The 20,496-nt window shown below is 47.1% G+C and overlaps 1 protein-coding gene across 1 annotated transcript in view; it reads right to left on the bottom strand.

The window, feature by feature from the left end:
- Window positions 1-19,535, bottom strand: part of LOC138953809 (ribosomal protein S6 kinase alpha-5-like) — a 103,357-nt gene extending 83,822 nt beyond the window's left edge. The window contains exon 1 of the mRNA XM_070325745.1: window positions 19,223-19,535. Coding sequence (XP_070181846.1) covers window positions 19,223-19,301 — 79 coding nt within the window. The 5' untranslated portion in view covers window positions 19,302-19,535. The remainder of the gene's footprint in view (window positions 1-19,222) is intronic.
- Between the last annotated feature and the right edge of the window lie 961 nt (window positions 19,536-20,496).

The raw sequence follows: 20,496 nt of genomic DNA, 5'->3' as shown, positions 1-20,496 counted from the left end.
CATCGGAGACTTCGTCTTCTTTGTTAGCACCTGGACAAGGTGCGTTGGTTTCCTCTCTGTTAAAGTCACTGGTTCCAGAAATCCGCAGCTTGGTGCAGGCAGAATTTCAGCGTTCCGTCGCCAGCAGTTCGGCGTTTCCGGCATCTGGCAGTGACGTCCGGGCATTGGCTTCCGTGTCTTTGTCCTCCACTTCCGGCTTGGAGCAGCGTCCTCCCTCTTCAGCGTCGGTTGGTAAGCAGAGCTGGTCCGATAGCCCTCGTGAGGCGCCTGGACGTTCTCCTTCGGGGGACAGCTCTTTCGCATCGGGTCACGACCGATACCTTGCTGATCTTTCATTTCCGGCGATAACCTACGAGGCCCCGGACTTGTTCGAACAGCGGCGGCAGTCGGTTTCGACTGCCGCATTTCCGGCACTTGCCGGAAGTGATGATCCGTCCGCTCCGGCACGCTACGGCGGTCGCGGCAGGATGGAGTATTCACTGACTTCCGGTCCTTCCGGATCGCGAAGTCAACCAGTGCAGTCTTCACTTCCGCATTTTGCGGTTCCGTTGACTACACTTCCGGTTTCGGCCGGAAACGCTTCTTCCTCTTCTGGTGGTTCCTTCCGGATACCAGATAGTGGATTACAGCGTGCGCCTTCCGGCTTTCAAGCGCCTAGGCTTGAGCAGGCATCACTCCACTCAGTCGGGGGAGTGACGTCAGCTCATCCAGCTCCGGTTTTTGCGGATGGTCGTCCTGCTTACCCTTTACCTTCACAGGGTTTTGGGCGGCAGGATGACGTTAGTGCTCAGGCTTTTCCGGTTTCCGGTTTGCCAGGGCATGCTTCTGCTTCCGGAACTGGTGACTTCGGTCATGGTTCCACGTGTGACTATTCTGATGCTCCATCAGTGGTCAGCGAGGAGTCGCGGGGCGTGTTTCCGTCGAAGCTCAAGTCTGTTCTTGACGTCGCGGCGGAAGTAACGTCTCGTTATTTTCCTGAAGGGGTGGTGGCTGCGGACTCTTCCGCATCATTCGTTCCTTCTGCCATGGCGGACTTCCGGCCGGCACAGGAGGATGTTTCTTCCTTCCGGTTCGCCGAGTCTCCGTCAGTGGCTTACCAACTTTCGCATTCACTGGTTCGTCCAGCACATGCGGGGAGTGGTATTCGGCCAGTGCCTGTTCCGTTACTGCTTCCTTTTGGTCCAGTTCCGGAATCAGCTCAGCAGTGGGTGGCTTCAGCTGCCCAAGCCTCTTCCTTCGTGCCTACGGCCAATAGGAAGCTTGGCATGCCCAATCAGAGCCAGAATTGGCTGGCGTCTTTTGCACTCCCTAGGGCTACCCTTCCGGTTTCCCGGGAATTGCTGCCTCTTCTGACTAAACCGATCAAGCGTGATTCGGTTTTGCCGGTTTCCGAGGCTTCCCTCCTCTCTGCTGAGGAGGTTGGACGTCGGCAGATCGAACTGTCCTCCATTGCGGAGACTCTCGTTCGGGCTCTGTCTCGGGCATTGACCGATTCGCTAGTTCCTTTCACTCTCAGTGAAGAACAGAATGCGGACGATGTCTCTGCGCTTTTGACCGCATTGGCCAAGGTCAATGAGGAACAATTGCGTCTTTCCTCCCTGCAGTACACCCAAGCGGTACTCTGCAGGAGGGATCTCTTCCTCTCGCAGTCCCAATTCACGGAGCTGGCTACTAGGGAGACCTTGAGAGTCTCCCCGGTCTCAGAGGAGTCTCTCTTCTGTCCGCTGGCACTGGATGCCAGACAGAAGGAGATTCAGTCAAACAAGGACAGTCAGTTCCTTGACTACACTCTGAAGGGGGTGAAACAGTCTCAGCCTTCTAAACAGAAGCAGGCTCAGACATCGTCTAACCCCAAGCCAGCTCAGAAGCGGCAGGCTTCGCCGGCCGCTCGTGGTGGGAAGAAGAGGACGGCATCGGGGAGGGGGCGTGGCGGCTCTGGAAGTAAGCCACACCCCCAATGAAGCGCTCCCGATCTCACCTCCCTCCCGCCCTCCACCTTGGTGATGGCGGGAGGCCCCTCCCGGGCACTTTCTCGTTGGATGTCGGTAGTAGACAGCCAATGGATTGTGGGAGTGGTGAGTTCGGGCTTCCGTCTACTCTGGCGGGAGGAAAAGGCGCCTCTTACCCGAGTGCCTCCGCGGTTCAAGCCCCCCTTCTCGCAGGAAGCACGTTCCGTCTTGCAGTCGGAAATTGCCTCCCTGGAGCAGAAGGGCGCGGTGGAGAGAGTTCGGGTCCACAGCTCCCTGGGATTTTACGGGCGTCTGGTCGCTGTTCCCAAAGCATCAGGAGGATGGCGTCCCGTGTTGGATTTATCTCTCCTCAATACTTTCTTGAGGGAGATAAAATTCAAGATGGAGACGCCAGCCTCTGTCCGAGACTCTCTCCGCCCAGGAGACTGGGTGACCTCGATCGATCTCACGGACGCATACTTTCACATTCTTATGCATCCGACCGACCGGAAATGGCTTCGTTTCCGGTGGGGAGATCAGATCTACCAGTTTCGCGCACTCCCTTTCGGGCTGTCTCTCGCACCGTGGATTTTCACCATGGTGGTGAGACAGGTCTGTGCACTGGTGAGGTCCCAGGGTATCCGTCTGCGGGCTTATCTGGACGACTGGCTCATCATGAACCAGTCCCAGAGCGGCTGTTCGCAGGATACCCTGACGGTTCTTCGAGAATCCAACTGGTTGGGGTTCTCGATCAACCGGGTAAAGTCGGAGCTGACCCCGTCACAGACATTCACTTATCTGGGGATGTCTTTCGACACGGTCGCTTGGACTGTCCAGCCTTCTCAGAGAAGGGTGGACAAGCTCCAAGCTCAGATTCGCTCCACTTTACCTCTCCTGATGGCTTCCATCCGCTCGCTCGCCTCCATCTTGGGGCAGATGGAGTCTATGGCTCTTCTGGTTTCACTGGGCCGGGTCCACAAATGTCCGCTTCAGTTCGCGCTGAAGCCGTTTGTGGACTCTCCTCTGGTGGACTGGGACGCCCTCATCCCTTTGCAGGGATGGTTCCAGTCTGCGACCCTTCCGTGGTTGCACACGGAGTGGGTCTGCAGAGGTGTTCCGATCGTCGTGCCCCTCCCCGACCTGGACCTCTTTACAGATGCGTCCAGGGAGGGTTGGGGGGCACATACAGATCTTCAGACTCCTCCCTTTCCGTTACTCAGCCGAGTAATCCGGAAAGCGGAGATGGAGGAGCCTGCCCTTCTTCTTCTGGTCGCTCCTCTGTGGCCGTCGCAGGTCTGGTTTCCAGATCTTCTTCGGCTTGCCCAAGGGCCCCCCATTCCTCTCGCACTCGTGCGAGGGGAACTAGTGCAGCCCCGAACAGGCATTCCACACGAGGAGCCCAGTCTTCTGAAGCTTCACGTGTGGAAGTTGTTCGGGACTCGCTGAAGCGCTCTGGGGCGTCGTCTTTGACTCTGGACTTGGTGGCTCGCTCGCATAGAGCGTCCACCTCTTCAGTTTATGCTTCCCACTGGAAGGCATGGACTGCCTGGTGTTCAGCTAGAGGGGTGAGTTCGGTGGCTCCGCGCTCTATTCAGGTCGCTAACCACCTCTCTTTCATGTCTTCACAGGGCGCCTCAGTCTCCTCGTTGAGGGTCCGGCGCTCCGCTATCTCGGCGACTCTTCAGCAGATTGGTCGTTCTGTTCGAGTCGGGGGCGTTATAGCTGCAGTCATTAAAGGGGCTGCTCTTAAGGAAGCTAAAGCTCGTTTGCCCGCTCCCAAGTGGGACTTGTTTTTAATCCTGGAATTCCTTCGTTCTGCGGATTTTGAGCCTTTAAGCGAGGCCAGTCTGTTCAATGTCACTCGCAAAGCGCTGTTTCTCCTTTTGTTGGCTACGGCCCGACGGGGTAGCGAGGTCCACGCCCTGTCGGGTCAGCCTGGAGATATCTCCTTTGAGCCGGACGGTTCCGCATCTTTGCGTTTCCGGCCTGATTTCCTGGCCAAGAATCAGTCTCCGGGGCAGGCCTCTCCGCTGGTTAGAGTTAAGGCTCTGACCAGCGCGTTGGCCCCGGGTGACCCCGATTCGGTCAATTGCCCTGTGAGGGCACTTCGTCTGTACTTAGCCCGGACTCAGCCGATTCGGTCTGGTTCTCAGAAGTTGTTGTTTATCTCTCTCCTTACTAGGCGCGAGAAAGATTTGTCGAAGGTAACGTTGGCCCGGTGGGTGTCCTCGCTCATCAAGCAGGCTTATGAGTGGAGGCGCACAAAGAGGGGGGGGGTTATGCCCTCCTTGCCACTTGACTCGGCCCGAGCCCATGAGACGAGGGCGTGGGCATCCTCTCTGGCAGTTCTGCGCTCCAGACGTCTAGAGGAGGTGCTGACAACTGCGTATTGGCGTTCCGAAGATGTTTTCATAAACTTTTATCTTCGGGACGTCACAGCTCTTCGACAGGATGGCTCCAGAGGCCTTCCAGCGCTCATAGCAGCAGGCCAGTTCCTGTCCAGAACTTGATGGTGAGTTTTGATTCATTTCTAGCCCACCGCCTTGTTGATGTTATCTGCTAATGTGATTCGGAGTAAGAATATGATATTAAATGGAAAATTTCCTAAATAAATTATCATTTAATTAATATACTTACCCGAATCACATACTGTATTCCCTCCCACCTGCCCCGCTTATGGTTTTAAGATTTTTTAAAGCCGTATGATAATAGGCACGTGTTCCTAGAGGAAGTGACGTGGCATACACCCGTATGGGAGGTAACTCCCGGTGTACTGGCCCATTACCAAAGCTACTTTCACTTTCGTTTTGGTGATGGGGTTGCTTCCCTTTAAATTCTTTAGCCGGGTAAGCGTTTTTCAGTGATAAGCATCTCAGGTGACTCAATGCTAATGTGATTCGGGTAAGTATATTAATTAAATGATAATTTATTTAGGAAATTTTCCAATTAACGCCGGAGGTATGTTTCACTCAACTAACTGTCAGCTTACCACGGTGTTCAGCACGTTGTCGGGCATGATTTTGTTGACAAGGACATGATACCTGCACGTGTTTGAGGGGCAAAAAAAAAATCAACCATCAACACCCTTGGCTCGCGTGTGCTCGTAACTTTGCACGTGCACAGGCTGATCATTAACCCGTTTTACTGCCCACGTTACATTGTGGTCAGTTTCGCTGTCACCAAGTCGCAGGGACAGTCCAAACAAACCGGCTTTTTTTCCAGGTTAATTAAAAACAAATCTACGTCGCTATTCCACATTTGCTGTATTAGATAGTCACTCATATATACGCTGACGATTTCATATCATTTTGACCAGAACGTCAAGTGAGTGAGGTACCTGCAAAGCTCCGATATGATTTGATACATTAATACATTGCGTGCATCACGTGTTAATTAAATATTGCAGGGATTTGAATCTTACTGCTATCAAACATGTGCTCTCTCTCTGTCTCTGTCTCTCTCTCTCTGCCACACACACACACACACTGACACGAAGTAAGGTAAGCACAGCCACATTATGCACCTCTCTCAATCTCACACACACACACGCACACAGGAACACAGAGTGAGAGGGGATGGGAGGGTGAGAGAGATAGAGACAGCCAGCCAGTCACAGAAAGAAAGAAACAGAGAGAGCGAGAGACAGGCACACAGAGAGAGACAGAGAAATAGTCAGAGAGTGACACATGCAGACAGACCCAGACACAAACAGCGACAGATAGACATAGGAAGTGACACCAGTATGAAACAGGCATGGCCACACTTCACTATACCTCATGTCGTGATCAAACAGCAGGGTGTGGTCTGACTCAAGCAATAGTACATTGTAACACTCGGTATTGAAGGCTACATCCTTCACATTCATGTCATCCTCCACTATAGACACTATTTATTGTTCACTGCTTGTTTATTGTTTCCTTCTGCCCGACATCTGCCATCATCCCACTTAAGACATCAACAAGTTTTGTACGGTAATTTTAAAACGCTGAAGGGATACTGTACAGGGTTTTATTTATTAGTGCGCCCTGTGCCATTGGCGCATTAAATCTGAAAATGTCCCATCACAATTTCCTTCAGTGCGTCAAAGGGCGCATTGAGATAACGTACCACTGCGCCACCAAATGTACACTGGACATCGGATTACACACACACACACGCACATACAGAGATAACACAATATAGCGGCTAATTCTCAGATGGCACCATATTGCACCATTTAAGCATTTTGCATCTTTGGTCTACTTGCCTTCGACTATGTCCCATCGGAATATGGTAGAGGGGGACAAATGTCCCATTGCCTTTTTCTCCGAGGCTAAACCCTGCAGATACTGCTGGCGTGCTCAAGTGCTTCTCTTCACCTGGACACTAGTAAACCATTGCCTTATAAGCTCATAATGTTAGTAAATTTAATTTGTATAATTGTTTATGTTTTCAAATGATGTGCCTTATGCTATGCTCCCTTAATGCCATGACGACAAAGCGAGTTGCTAACATAGGGGCCATACCTGAGGCTACACTTCCTCTTCCTTCCACCCATAGATGTGTATTGACAGGATCGCCAACAGGGCCAGCGTTGGCGCGCGCGCAGAGTTGGCGATCCTGTCAAGGGATATAGTGCTTCCACCCCAACTCACTCACTCTCTCTCTCTCTCTCTCTCTCTCTCTCTCTCGCTCTCTCGCTCTCTCTCTCTCTCTCTCTCTCTCTCTCTCTCTCTCTCTCTCTCTCTCTCTCTCTCTCTCTCTCTCTCTCTCTCTCTCTCTCAGGGATCCTTGATATCGGATCTTCAGGATTGTCAAGCAAAATGATGTTTAAATTTTTTTTTACAAAGATTGTGATATCATGAGTTAGATTTTTGGGGGTATTTGTATTGTTCTAGTTGAATGTGTCCCTTATGGGCAAGGGCTGATTGATTATATAATTAACTTCGTAATTCAAAAATATATTTGATCTTATCTTCTCTCTTTCCCTTACAGTGAACCATCACCTCGCAGCATCAGCAATATTAAACACACAAAGACAGGACAGAACCACCCGCAGAAGAACTCCGACTCACCAACATCCCCCTCAGACACGTCCACTGAAGATGAAGCCACGTCCACCACCTCAGACAGAGAGCCATGGGACCGGACACCTTCGGACCTCGCCTTGTCCGAAGAGTCCAGACGGTCAAGCCTGAAATAGGACTCAGCAGGTCCACAAAAGTCCAGATCCTTGAAGAAGGGGTTGTGGTCAGCGAGAGACGGACTTGGAGACATCCCGGTGTCGTGAAGAGTCATTGCGTTATAGGTTGATGTTTGTTTACGCCGTTCTTCGGTCGGTGTGGTTATTTCTGGAACTGCTGCCGGCGCTTTTTCTGTGATGACGGTAAAAGGGTCAGCGTGTAGGCGTGGAGGGGTTTCAGGTGTGTCGACGTGAATGATTTCAACGCAGCTTTCTCTCTCTTCCGCGTTTTCTTTGGTAAAACCTCCACCATGACTTCTCCACCTATTACTGCTTTCTCTCTCTTGAGCGTTTTCTTCGGTAAATTCTCCACCGTGACATTGCCACCAAAGAGTGACACTGTCTCTGCGCTTTCTTTTATCTTCTGATTTGTTTTTGTCCGTCTTTTCAACTTCTGTGTTTTTCTCATCTTCACTCACATTTTGTGCGCGTTCCTTGCCTTGAGTACGAAAGTGCTCTGGCTGTCCCTCATCCTCCTTGACCTTGCTTTCAACAATGCACTCGTCTTTGCTCCTGCTTTCTTCTTCATTTTTGCACACATCATTGACAACGACACTGAACATTCTCGAAGATTTTGGACTTTCAAGTTCGGTAGCACCAGGTAAGAGCACATCACCTACTAAAGCAGGTTGAGAGGATGTCTCTGGGTTGTCTAGAAACGACCCTGCATTTACTAAAGCACTGCTATTCTGTTTTTCAGCAGACTGCAAAAAGGAATGTGTCATTTCGGTATTTTGCCGCTTTGTATCATTCACATTTTCAGCACAAATGAGTCCACACAAGACTGGGGAATCTTGACTGTTTTGCATTACGGAGGATGGAGAAACTGACCTCAAAGTACTGTTTGTGTAAGCGTCCATTTGATCCAGGTCACCGACCTGATTAATTGTGGATACTGAAATATCTGGTCTGTCTAGTAAGGAAGGCAGAGAATCTAAATCACCATTTCCCGAGTCCTTGTCCTTGTCTTTCAAAACAATCTGACATTTCCTTCTGAGAACAGCCGATGCTGAAACATCTGGACTTTGTGCTGTGGTAGAAAAAGAAGGTACATCACTATTCCCCGGGCCCTTGTCCTTTTCATTCAAAACAAACTGACATTTCCTTCCGATAGATACATGCAGCGACGATACGGTGCCGGCGTGTAGCATGTCTGCAGTTTTCGAGCTAGCAAAGCGTTTGTTGTTTTGCGAGGAATAGACGGAACGTGGGGACTCAGCCGTGTGAACAAAGCGTTTGTTGGTCTGCGAGCCGAAAGAAAGTAAGAACTCAGCACTTTTAGCTTGAGGACAGAGGAGACCGATTTGATCTGGACATTTACAGCCCACGCACCTCTGGAACTTTCTCTTGCCGCCACCGTGACTGCAACAGTCTGGCCAAGACATGTCACTGGCTGAACGTTTTTTTCTGTCCTCGTCAGCCGCTACCTTATTGTTGGCTGCCTTCTGCATAGTTCACTCCAGTGTCATCGGTAAAGATGTGTGTCTTCTGAATTCTTCAACGTGTTAAGAAAACACAGCAAAACACCAGCTGGTTAACAGCTAAGATCGTTGCCCCTGTCCCAAATACAACGCCGATAGTGAGGTCAGGTGGTACGACCAGATTTATATTATAAAAAAAAAAGTTTGACAAAAAAAGCTTTACAACTTACATAAGTAATAAAACGATCGCTGTCGATTACTTCAGCAGCAAAAAATAAAAATAAAATTAAAAAACACACTAGCTCAAGGACCGCGTAAACAGATCAAAACAGATGCGTCCATTCATTTTGGGAAGCTTGCGTATCGCAAATCATCAACCTTGACCGAAGTTTTTAAACAAGCCAGAGATGATTTTGATCAAAATGAGGATACAGCGGTTAATTGTTTCCGAAAATCATGTATTTGGATTCGCCAAACCTCCTGTAACTCAAACAGCAGATGCACTTTGCAAAGCCGTTGAAAAACGAAAGTTTTACACTTCTCTATCCCGCGGTGGTAGCTAAAACTTTGTGAGGTTTTAGTTTCTTTGATCACACATACATTGCGTGCAATCAGTACTCATTCCAGGCAGTAAATGTCAACGTTATAAATGCACCACCACAAACACACCACCACCACACAATCTCAGTGCTACCAGCTGTTAGTGCGCGCTTGCTTGACTGAGCAAATCGGATCAAATCGTCAACACTGACAAAGTGAGCAAAAGTGAAAGTGGTCCCCACAGAACACAACACAGGCCAGATCGTACTGTATGTATACTTGTGCGGGCTGTGACACGCACACGACAGAGCACAAGCTAGCTATCGGTGGGTGGAGCAGTGTTCAGCATACAGTCGACCTAGCTACATACGCAACGACCTATAGCGAGGGGAAAGGGTGGTGGTGGTAGTGAAGATTGGTGGTTGATTATACTTCGTCTCGACTGAGAACCCAGGGGGCCATGTAAGACCAACTCAGCACTGATCATAAATATTCTCTGCCGTTTTCTTCTCCAACAAGTATTTAAAAACTTTAACACTTTTCAATTTGTGCATCACACAGTAAATGAAAGGTATGTTTGTTGTTGGGGGCGGGGGGGGGGGGGGAGAGAGAGAGAGAGAGAGAGAGAGAGAGAGAGAGAGAGAGCGGTCGTAAGATGAAGTAATAAGGGCCGAGGGGGATTACCACTGCAAACGCAAGCGCCTGCCGTGCGGGAAACTCCGCACCACGTGGTCAGTTGCGAAAAAGTACATCCAGCAGTGATTGACATCCACGTCGCCCGTCCAAAAAACAGAACATATAGTTCCTGCCACAAATGCATAACACTAACGAATCAAAAATAAACGTTACCCAGCTGTGTCCAGATGCCATGTTAACACTGACCAAGGGAGAGGGGGGGGGGGGGGGGTTGATGTGGTGCGGCTAGTCGGACAGACAGATCAAAACAGCAAATTCGCTTCGTTTTGCCTGAGAGACTTACTGACTGCGATTTTTACCGAGGAAGCAAGTCGAGGTGCTTTTGCTTGTGTGCGTTTGAAGCGGAAACAGGAAAATTACTACAGCGGAACTTCCTTGTTAGACAAATTTATAAAAAGAGCACACAAAAAAGGAGCATATTTCTTGGACACTTTTTCAAAGCACCCTCGCCCCGTACTGTGGTTCTGCTCCGTTCTTGTTTTGTGTTGTGTTCCCCTTCGACCTGTACAAATCAGGGCAAAGTATCAAATTATACTGTTCAAAAAAAGAAACGCATAGCTTGTAATATTTGGTTAATTTAGTTATATGGCTACAAGGATATCTACCAAACTGCAGAAAATGTTTATCTGGTCGTCGACCTTTCGTCCATTGCCACAAGTGAGCTCTGCACGTGACGCATGCGTTATCAGTGGCTACAATGTCAAAATTGCTCATTTGGCATGACCACTCGTCATGCTTCAGTGTAATCTCGTGAAACTCGGGGAATATTGAGCTCTCACCATGTCTTCCAAAACCCATAAAAGCGGATTGTTCGCCACAAAGAAATCAGACGACAATTCAGCGACGAAAGATGGCCCGATTGAGCAGAGAAGACCGCCAAATTGCATTGGGTCGTTTACAAGCAGGCCAAAGTCAAAGTGCAATCGCCAGGCACTTCCACGTGTCCCAGAGCACCATCAGTAGACTGTGGGTCAGGTTTCAAGCCACTGGCTCCGTTGCTGACTTGCCACGAGCGGGAAGACCAAGGGCGACAACTGCTGCTCACGACCGCTTCATACGGCTCCGCCACCTCCGGAATCGTTTCCTGTCGGCCTCATCTTCTGTCCAGGCTCTCCCCGGGCCACACCGATTATCGGACCAGACCGTGCGGAACCGCCTGCATGAAGCTGGTTTGAGAGCTCGCAGACCTCACAGAGGAGCTGTCCTCACCCGCCGCCATCGCCAGAACCGAATGCAGTGGGGCAACCAGCACCTTCGCTGGACCGTCCGGAATCACTGGAGACACGTGTGGTTCAGCGACGAGTCCTACTTCCTGCTCCAGCGACATGATGGTCGGAGGAGGGTCTACCGGAGAGTAAACGAACGTTACGCGCCCAACTGTGTGGATGAGGCACCCGTTCATGGTGGTGGAGGCGTCATGGTGTGGGGGGCGATCAATACCGCTGGAAGGAGCACCCTGGTGCACGTCCAAGGGCGCATAACTGCCCAGCGATACGTGGAGGAAATTCTGCGCCCACACGCCCTTCCTCTTCTGGCTGACCAGGATGCCATATTCCAGCAGGACAACGCTCGCCCGCACACAGCACGACTCACCACCCAGTTCCTCACCGACCACCATGTCCAGGTGCTTCTCTGGCCATCCATGTCGCCAGACATGAACCCGATAGAACACCTCTGGGATGAATTGGACAGACGTGTGCGCAGGCGAGAAGTTGGTTTTTGGGGTTTAATGTCTCTTCAGCAGATGCTAGCTGCTATTCGAGACCGGCGCAGGCGAGAAGAAGCGCCGGCAAATCACCGCGATCTATTGCAGGCACTTCAGGAGGAGTGGGACACCATCCCACAGCAAGATATCCGGCATCTGATCCAGTCCATGCCCAGAAGGTGCCGGGCAGTTGTTGCTGCTCAAGGCAGTCACACCCCCTACTGACTTGACAGCCTCGGCACCCAATCGTATTGATTGACTGATTGATTTGAAGATGCAAATGAACTGTGTGTGCATTCAACTGTGTCCATACCAAATTTCAAACACATAATCTAAATATTGGATTTTCTGTTAATTTTTTCGAAAAATAAAACATTTGGCAAGTAGCAACTATGCGTTTCTTTTTTTGAACAGTATACCTTCCTTTCGCTTGTTTACTTTCACGACTTTTTCGAATGCACGGTTGGTCTAGTGGTAAGGCGTCCGCCCCGTGATCGGGAGGTCGTGGGTTCGAACCCCGGCCGGGTCATACCTAAGACTTTAAAATTGGCAATCTAGTGGCTGCTCCGCCTGGCGTCTGGCATTATGGGGTTAGTGCTAGGACTGGTTGGTCCGGTGTCAGAATAATGTGACTGGGTGAGACATGAAGCCTGTGCTGCGACATCTGTCTTGTGTGTGGCGCACGTTAACAAAGCAGCACCGCCCTGATATGGCCCTTCGTGGTCGGCTGGGCGTTAAACAAACAAACAAACAAACAAACGACTTTTTCGAACGCACACAGACACACACACACACCAGATCACAGCAGCAGAAACAACCAAACTTAGTGAAGGCAAAGCCATTAAAACCGAGCAAACACAATAACAACCCCCCACACACACACACACACACACACACCCTTCTTTTTTATTATCCGCGGTTGTTTTGATGTGCATAGCTTTAAACTGAGAGGATAGGAAAAGAAGCAGAAAGAAAAGAAATAGAACAATCTGTGCAACTGTGACACGAACAATCGTTGAACTATACTTATACTGATCCTAACTGCTTCCAATTTCAGTAGTCACCGATGCCGAACAATTCTCTTCCTCCTCTTCTTCTTCGTTCATGGGCTGAAACTCCAACGTTTATGGCCGTTTATACCCGGCCCGCCATTCAGGCAGCCATACACCGCTTTCGGGGGAAGCATACTGGGAGGATCAATAACTGACTTCATATTGAGATGTGGAAATAAGATCGTGTGTGTGTGTGTGTGTGTGTGTGTGTGTGTATTAATTACTCTCCCCCTTCCCTATCCCAACCAGAATCACAGACACAGCGCCTGTGCTTTTTGCAAGAAAGCGGCTGCATGATGTGTTCCGCCTGTTCTTGTCATTTCCATTATATCTTGTAACAGATGTGCGGGCCGGTCCGTGTCCCATGCAGGTGTTCGTGAAACTTTATTGATAACTGTGTACTTCTTCGTATTGTTAGTTACTTTGTACTATTTAATATAGGCTGAAACTAGGGCACAGGCTGTGTGACCTTAATTCTGGAGAAACCGACCCAAATGTTTCTAGGTCACGGGCACCACTTTTTTTAAGCCCACTTCCCGCTGGTGAGAATATTGATTCGGATCGTAGCGAGGGCCCTGACTGCTGTGATTTCAACGAAGCTGCAATTTGCGCAGGCTTGGATGTCTGTACTGTAAACAGCTGTAAGTTCGTTGCACTGCACAATGCCGACTTCGCACATCCGTGTGCACGCCCATGCTGGGTGGAAATTGTCACGTATTTCAACAAAACATGTCCTCAATTGACCACTGCTGCCAGTAAGGACGTTAAACTTTAAATTTTATCACGAGTGAAAATGGTCAAGGATGCAATTATAACGACAATGTCACTACTGATCTATATCGACAGACCTATAGTCAGATATAAACAGTCCAATAGAATATATAACATTATCAGACTTGAACACGTGCAATTATGCACGCTTCTTACAATACTGCATACCAATACATACACTGACACTGCGTTGACATTAAATGCTGACTGAACATAGCATAATTACACATGTCACAGATGTTGACCCCACAGATAAGCTGGGGATGGAAAATGACAATACAAATCGCCTTTTGTAACAGAACACTGTTAAAATATATTAAAAAGTTGTCGGCACCTGTCACTGCGAATGACAAGCCCTCTCTCCCTCTGTGTGTGTCTGTGCGCGAGTGCATATATGCGTGCGAACGTGCGTGCGTCTGTGTGCATGTGTGATATCTGCATTTCAGTAGCGGTAAGACGATGCACGTCTAAGTCAACAGCGTACAAAACTGCTCTACATGATTCAGTTGCGTCACAAGACAAAGGCATGTATGTTTTGGACAGAACACGGTACGGGCGCATGATAGGCCCATTCTCCCCAAGTTTATCCTCAGGTTTCTTGTGTGTGTGTATGTGTGCGTGCATGCGTGCGCGCGCGCGCGTGCGAGAGAGTGAGGGCGAGAGAGAGAGAGAGAGAGAGAGAGAGAGAGAGAGAGAGAGCATAGTGGGACAGTACGTGATTTCGGAACAGTGTATTTTGCTTCATCAATCTGCTTCCTTTCTTTTGCTTTCCTTGAATTATTTTACATGTTTGTTTGCTTCTTTCTCTCTTATTTGTTGTTTTAGTGTTGTTTGCATTGTTTTGGAAAGCCGCAAAAGTCTGTATCTCCTGCATGACCCTTCCACGCGACCATGTTAGTTAGTTGTATGTAAACACACAGAAATATGCTGACAAAACGAGATCCGTTTTCAATAGCACGAAACTAGCACAGCAACATGTCAGTGTCCCGCTGTACCCACATTTTCCCCTTGGCACACTTTATTTTTATTTTTTTCTCTGAATAGAAAATGGACGAAGTTGGGAAAGCGAGCGCTGAGCCTCTGAGGGGTTTCTTTCGCCGGGTTGACGGATTTCAGACTATCACAGGAAAAATCTCCTGTGGGGAAACAAAAATGGTATCAGGGTAAAAACTGCAATCAAACAAAGCGGTTTTGATATCATCAATATACAGTACTTTCTTTTCTCTGTCTCTCCCCTGGGGAGCCCCGAAACCCTTTTGTGAACAACTACCATGAGTAACATGAGGAGAGGACAGATAATGATAGCTTCAAGCGACAAGACAGGCATTCATTGTTTACACACACACACACACACACACACACACACACACACACACAAACACACACACACACACACACACACACATATTCTGCAAACACACAGACAGGCATTCATTGTTTACACACACACACACACACACACACACACACACACACACACACACACAAACACACACACACACATATACATGTGATGTATACACACTCTTGTCACATGCAGCATCCCAGTAAAATCCATAGGAACATATGTTGCCACTTCTAGTATAACGGTTCAAGATACAAGTACTTTTTCTCTCATTATGTCCAAGTTGTAAAGTTCTATTGATATGTGAAGGCTTTTACATGGGGTGGGAGCATACATCCACTTGGACACATACAACAAAGCTACAGCCGGGCTGCTTTCTGTGCAGAGCAGGAACTTTGAGCTAAATGGAATGTGTAAGTGACACATGTCAAAATACTACAAAATCAAGATACTCCCAATTCTCATGTAAAACTAAAGTCTGAACAGACCTGCGGTGGTTTACTTGATCGTTTACAGGGGCATTAGTGAAAGCGCACAGTTTCCCACCGGTAACCGAATTTGTATCAGAAACAGACAGACACACATGAAGTAAGACAGACAGACATGTAGATCCCCAGGCGATGCAGCAGAAAAAAACACTCAGACAGCTAAAACCGAACAGGTTGGAAAAAGTTTCCAAAGTTTGTAGACCTGCAAACAATATTTCTAAAGGCTAGAACACTTTGACCCAGTGTAATGCCGATCCATACCCGGTGTTGTCCATACACTGAGGGTGTACTTTTAAATTGCTGGAAAGTATTACATTGTTCATATGAATGAGAAAATCTAAGAAACAGTAACCAACATCAAAACTGAACAGTAAATTGGAAAAATTTGAGAATTAATAACAGAAGTCAAGAAAACTTCTTGATGTAAAAAAACAAATTTGCTTTTAATACTCACTTTAATTTACAAGAGAGGTTCAGTCGCTGCTTGCGACACCACATGTCCTGCATTGATTGTACATTTTATTTTGCCATAAAATCTATTTTCCTGTCTATGCTTTGGAACTCCAAAATGTCAAATCACCCCAACCTTCCCTTGGCAAGCAAACCCTGCTAAGGCCAAAAACAAAATAGGTGTGGTTAAGGTAACATAGCCAAAAAAAATAGGGTAGGAAGGTAGGCAATCACTTTTTTTTTACTTGTTTTTCTAATGTGTACAAATTAAACCTACTTAACAGGGAAATAAGTGTGCGACTCGAGCGCTTTCGCTGTCATTGCGTTTTCTGCACTGGGTTTTTTTTGTTTTTTTTTTTACAAATGTAATAAAAAGTTAAAGGGTCGGCCCCTAAAAATAGGGTAGGTTGGGTTACCGTAACCACACCTATTTTTTTTTTAGGCCTAACATTAGTTTTAGACTACCTCAGTAAACATCACTTACACACACACACACACACAGGCACGCACAAACACATAATTATGCAAGCTCACACACCAAGGGATCACTGATTTTACACTAATGTCCTGTAAAATCAAAATTTGTAATGGTCGTAATAAAAGCACTGTTAACAACATTTCATTTACTTATTTCCTTTCTTTTTTTTCTAAACTTCTTTTTTCTTGTTTTTCAAATCCCACATATAATGTCCCAGAATAGTGCTTTTTGAAAATGGGCAATGCTTTGTTTTGTGTTCTTGAACAATGCTCTGGTTCAACAGGTTTAATTTTTCAGCAGCAGTTCCACAGTTAGAAGCAACTCTGTACAGCCATATCTATGTATCTCCTACATGCTTATTTTAAGGCCTAAAAAAAAATTAGGTGTGGTTACGGTAACCCGACCTACCCTATTTTTAGGGGCCGACCCTATAACTTTTTATTACATTTGTCACCAAAAAAACCCAAAAAAACCCAGTGCACAAAACGCAATGAAAGCGAAAGCGCTGGAGTCGCACACGTATTTCCCTGTCAAGTAGGTTTAATTTGTACACATTAGAAAAAAAAGTTTTAAAAAAAAGTGATTGCCTACCTTCCTACCCTATATTTTTTGGCCATGTTACCTTAACCATACCTTTTTTTTGTTGGCCTAATACATAAATAATGTTTTACCCATTACAACTCTCCATACACATTTAAGACGGTGCAAGTAAAAGGCGCAATCCTTCCCGTGTAAACAACTTGGCTCACCTCAGTTTTCAGATCCGGCCAGGCTTTTACATGGGATAAGCCGTCAGTGGCTTTTACATGGGATAAGCCGTCAGTGGCTTTTACATGGGATAAGCCGTCAGTGGCTTTTACATGGGATAAGCCGTCAGTGGCTTTTACATGGGATAAGCCGTCAGTGGCTTTTACATGGGATAAGCCGTCAGTGGCTTTTACATGGGATAAGCCGTCAGTGGCTTTTACATGGGATAAGCCGTCAGTGGCTTTTACATGGGATAAGCCGTCAGTGGCTTTTACATGGGATAAGCCGTCAGTGGCTTTTACATGGGATAAGCCGTCAGTGGCTTTTACATGGGATAAGCCGTCAGTGGCTTTTACAAAATCGATTCATCAAACAATTCAAACTCTGCACAGGAAGCAGTCAGGGATATAACTTTTCGGGGTATGCGTTCAAGTTCAGGGATGGTCTTATCCCATGTATCTGCCTGGGCAGATCTAAAAAATGTTGTCTTTAAATTGCTAAAGGCTATGAATAGAAAGTACACATGCCTCTGCCAAATATGGAGAAAAAAAGTGTAGCTCTTTATCTCAGGGTCATTTCACTTCTGTTATTTTATCCATTCAGAGTTTGTTGACACACAGCCTGTTTTCTGAGAATCTCTCCGTTTGGGAAGTAACCAGTACAGGTGTTACACACACCAGGAAACCAAAAGTAGCCAAGAACCCTGTCAGAACAGGCACACAAAACAGGTCAGTGTCACCTGCTGGTGTTCTCAGGAATGAACAAGCAAGCTGACAATTCAAGGAAAAGTCTTTTAAATTAAATCCTTTCCAGTTATCAAAAGGAGAAATCAAGGATAGGTGTTTCTCATACATGAATTACACTTAGCAAGCTGGGAGGAGAGAATCATGTTATACATTTGGAAATGATGAAGGCACCACACCCATATCCTACTATTTCACAAAGGCAAATGTTACCTTTGCAACTATCAGGGGCGAAGAAGTATACAGCTGACGGCACAAAATGACAAGTCAGTGTAGTGTAACACTAGATTATGGCAGCATCAAACATGGCACAATACTGGTTTTTATTCACCATTCAGAGGAGCTTTGTAAAAAGGAATTTTTAAGATGTAAAACAATAATATCAGGAAAAGTTGGGGAGTCTTAAAATGGGGAAAATTTACTGATGTTGTGAACAACCTCTAAGCCTCATAACAATGATATAATGGACGACTGAAAAAGGTCTCATCAGAAACGCAAAAACAGCAACAAAAGAATTCTGGGAAAAACATCTATGAGACCGATAGTGAGATCTACATAGTCATAGACTGCTATAAAAATCCTTGTTGAAAACACTTCTACATTCTGCATTTTGGGATAACAACAGCACACAAAAGAAATTTTCCTCACATTCCATCAAAACAAAACTGTACATGTATACAGTATCTGCTCTATTGAGAAAGAAAAGCAACCAGTATGTGTAGCAAGTAACAATGTAATGCCCTATCTCAAGGTAAATGAAAACACCTGAGATTAGCAGCACCTATTTCAGCAGTTGATAGGAATCATGATTGCACCATCACCGATTGACTTATGTCAGTTTCTATTTTCAAGCCAAGGTAACACCAGGGTTTGTTTACAATGTCCAATAGGGCCGAGCGTGTCAGTTATGGTGTGAGGGTGACAGAGGTAAGGCAACGGGTTCTTCGACTTTGGTGAGCTAGGCGACAACAAGAAACACTAAACGTCAAGGAGACAAAACAGATTACAGAAAAGGATTACGGAAAGAATCACCACTTAAGGGAATGATTGACAGTAGAGAGTGGCCCACAGCGGTCAAGGGGGAATAACACCGTGGCATGCACTGACTTTACGAGAACATCGCACGGATGCCTGACGCGCAGAGAAGCGTGCAGAAAAAAGCCCACTTTCAAACAACAAAACTGCTTGAGGGGTTGATTCATGAAATGACAGCGGGTTCGTGTGTACTTGCGGCTTTTCAATCGTCACGATGCGTACCTCGAACGCACGAGCGGAAAGAGTGAAAAGCCTCGTGACAACAAGTGTTACACAAATCTCGGCCACAGGTTTTGTGGCCCAGTTTGTGTCTGCTACTGCCTGCACGCAACCTCTCTAAATGATGCACTCAAAGCGCCCCCTTCTCAACTCTCCGTCAAACCAAGCGCATGTCACCGCGCGCTGTAAACAAAACAATTTAAATGCACCTGCGATGCATGCTCCAATCAGTGGTTGTATAAGAACGTATGCGAAAGTTTCCAACTGCATAAAAACAGACGAGTGGGAGCGGACGACAGACTGGCTAAAATGTGGTTTGCTGCGCACCGTGCAGATCAGTCGAGAGAAGAAAATGGACTTACCGTCCTTGAGTTCAAGACGCACGGTTTCTTCCTCCTCGCTCGCCATGTCTGCTGATGCGGATGGCTCGGCCGTGGCCATAAAGGTTTCACAACTTTGTATTTTTTCAGACTATTTTAGTGCGAGTGCCAAGGTTCCTTCCCAAGATGCACGCTGACAGCCGGAAGCACGGAGTAGATTTCTAAATTTAGCACAAGCACGTGGCAGTGTTTTGATGTTGGGAAGGGATAGTCGGAGTGGTGCAACCTGAAGTTGACCGGCCCTGGAAATGAGGTCAATATGTGGTTGTTTTGGGTGCGCAATCCAGAATAGAAGATGATTGTAGCGGCGATTGTTGCACATGCACAACGAAACATGACACGGTTTTTTGAAGGGTGTAATCCCCGTATTACCGTCATCAGTACATGATACATTCTGGTGTCAACCAGGGCCGAGCGGCCGGTCCGCTGATGCACCTGCGATGTTGACCCGCACAGGACATTCTGATAATCATCGCTCCACGGCTATCGCCGAGCTCATTTTGACCTGAGGTCAGGATGCCGAGGTGACGGATTCAGTTGCTGAAGTCGTTTTATTTACTACGGTGTTATTTCCGATTTTAACGGGCATACAGGCTCTACTTCTTCCCGGCGAAGCCGGCTACCCGGCGAAGCGGGTATTCATCTAGTCAAATATAAATGAGGCTGACTGCTTTCTGTGCTGAAGTATTTTTTAAATCAATTAATTAATCAATCAATTAATTTAAAGCCACTATATATTGACTTTCAAAAACTGAATCCCTTCACACACACACAACCTCAATGCAATAGCCTGGGGAGATCTGAGATATTTAAGTAGTTTTTGTTTTACATAAAATCAATCAATCAATCAATCAATCAATATGAGGCTTATATCGCGCGTATTCCGTGGGTACAGTTCTAAGCGCAGGGATTTTTTTTTAATTTTTTTTTTATACTATTTATATCGCGCACATATTCAAGGCGCAGGGATTTATTTATTTAAAAGATTAAACATTAGGACATACTCAAAAGTTTAAATTAAAACGTATGTACCGTTTCCTCTTTCCTGGACATCTATACATGTTTTGACACCGCAACACGGTGGCCTAGTGGTAAGGCGTCCGCCCAGTGAGCGGGAGGTCGTGGGTTCGAACCCCGGCCGGGTTATACCTAAGACTTTAAAATTGACAATCTAGTTTTTATTTTTTTTTTTGTTGCTTAACGCCCAGCCGACCACGAAGGGCCATATCAGGGCGGTAGGCAATCTAGTGGCTGCT

Source organism: Littorina saxatilis, linkage group LG17 (genome assembly GCF_037325665.1).
Source record: "Littorina saxatilis isolate snail1 linkage group LG17, US_GU_Lsax_2.0, whole genome shotgun sequence".
Lineage (NCBI taxonomy): Eukaryota > Metazoa > Mollusca > Gastropoda > Littorinimorpha > Littorinidae > Littorina > Littorina saxatilis.
The sequence above is the reverse complement of the archived record's forward strand: the minus strand, read 5'-3'. Positions and strand labels throughout refer to the sequence as shown.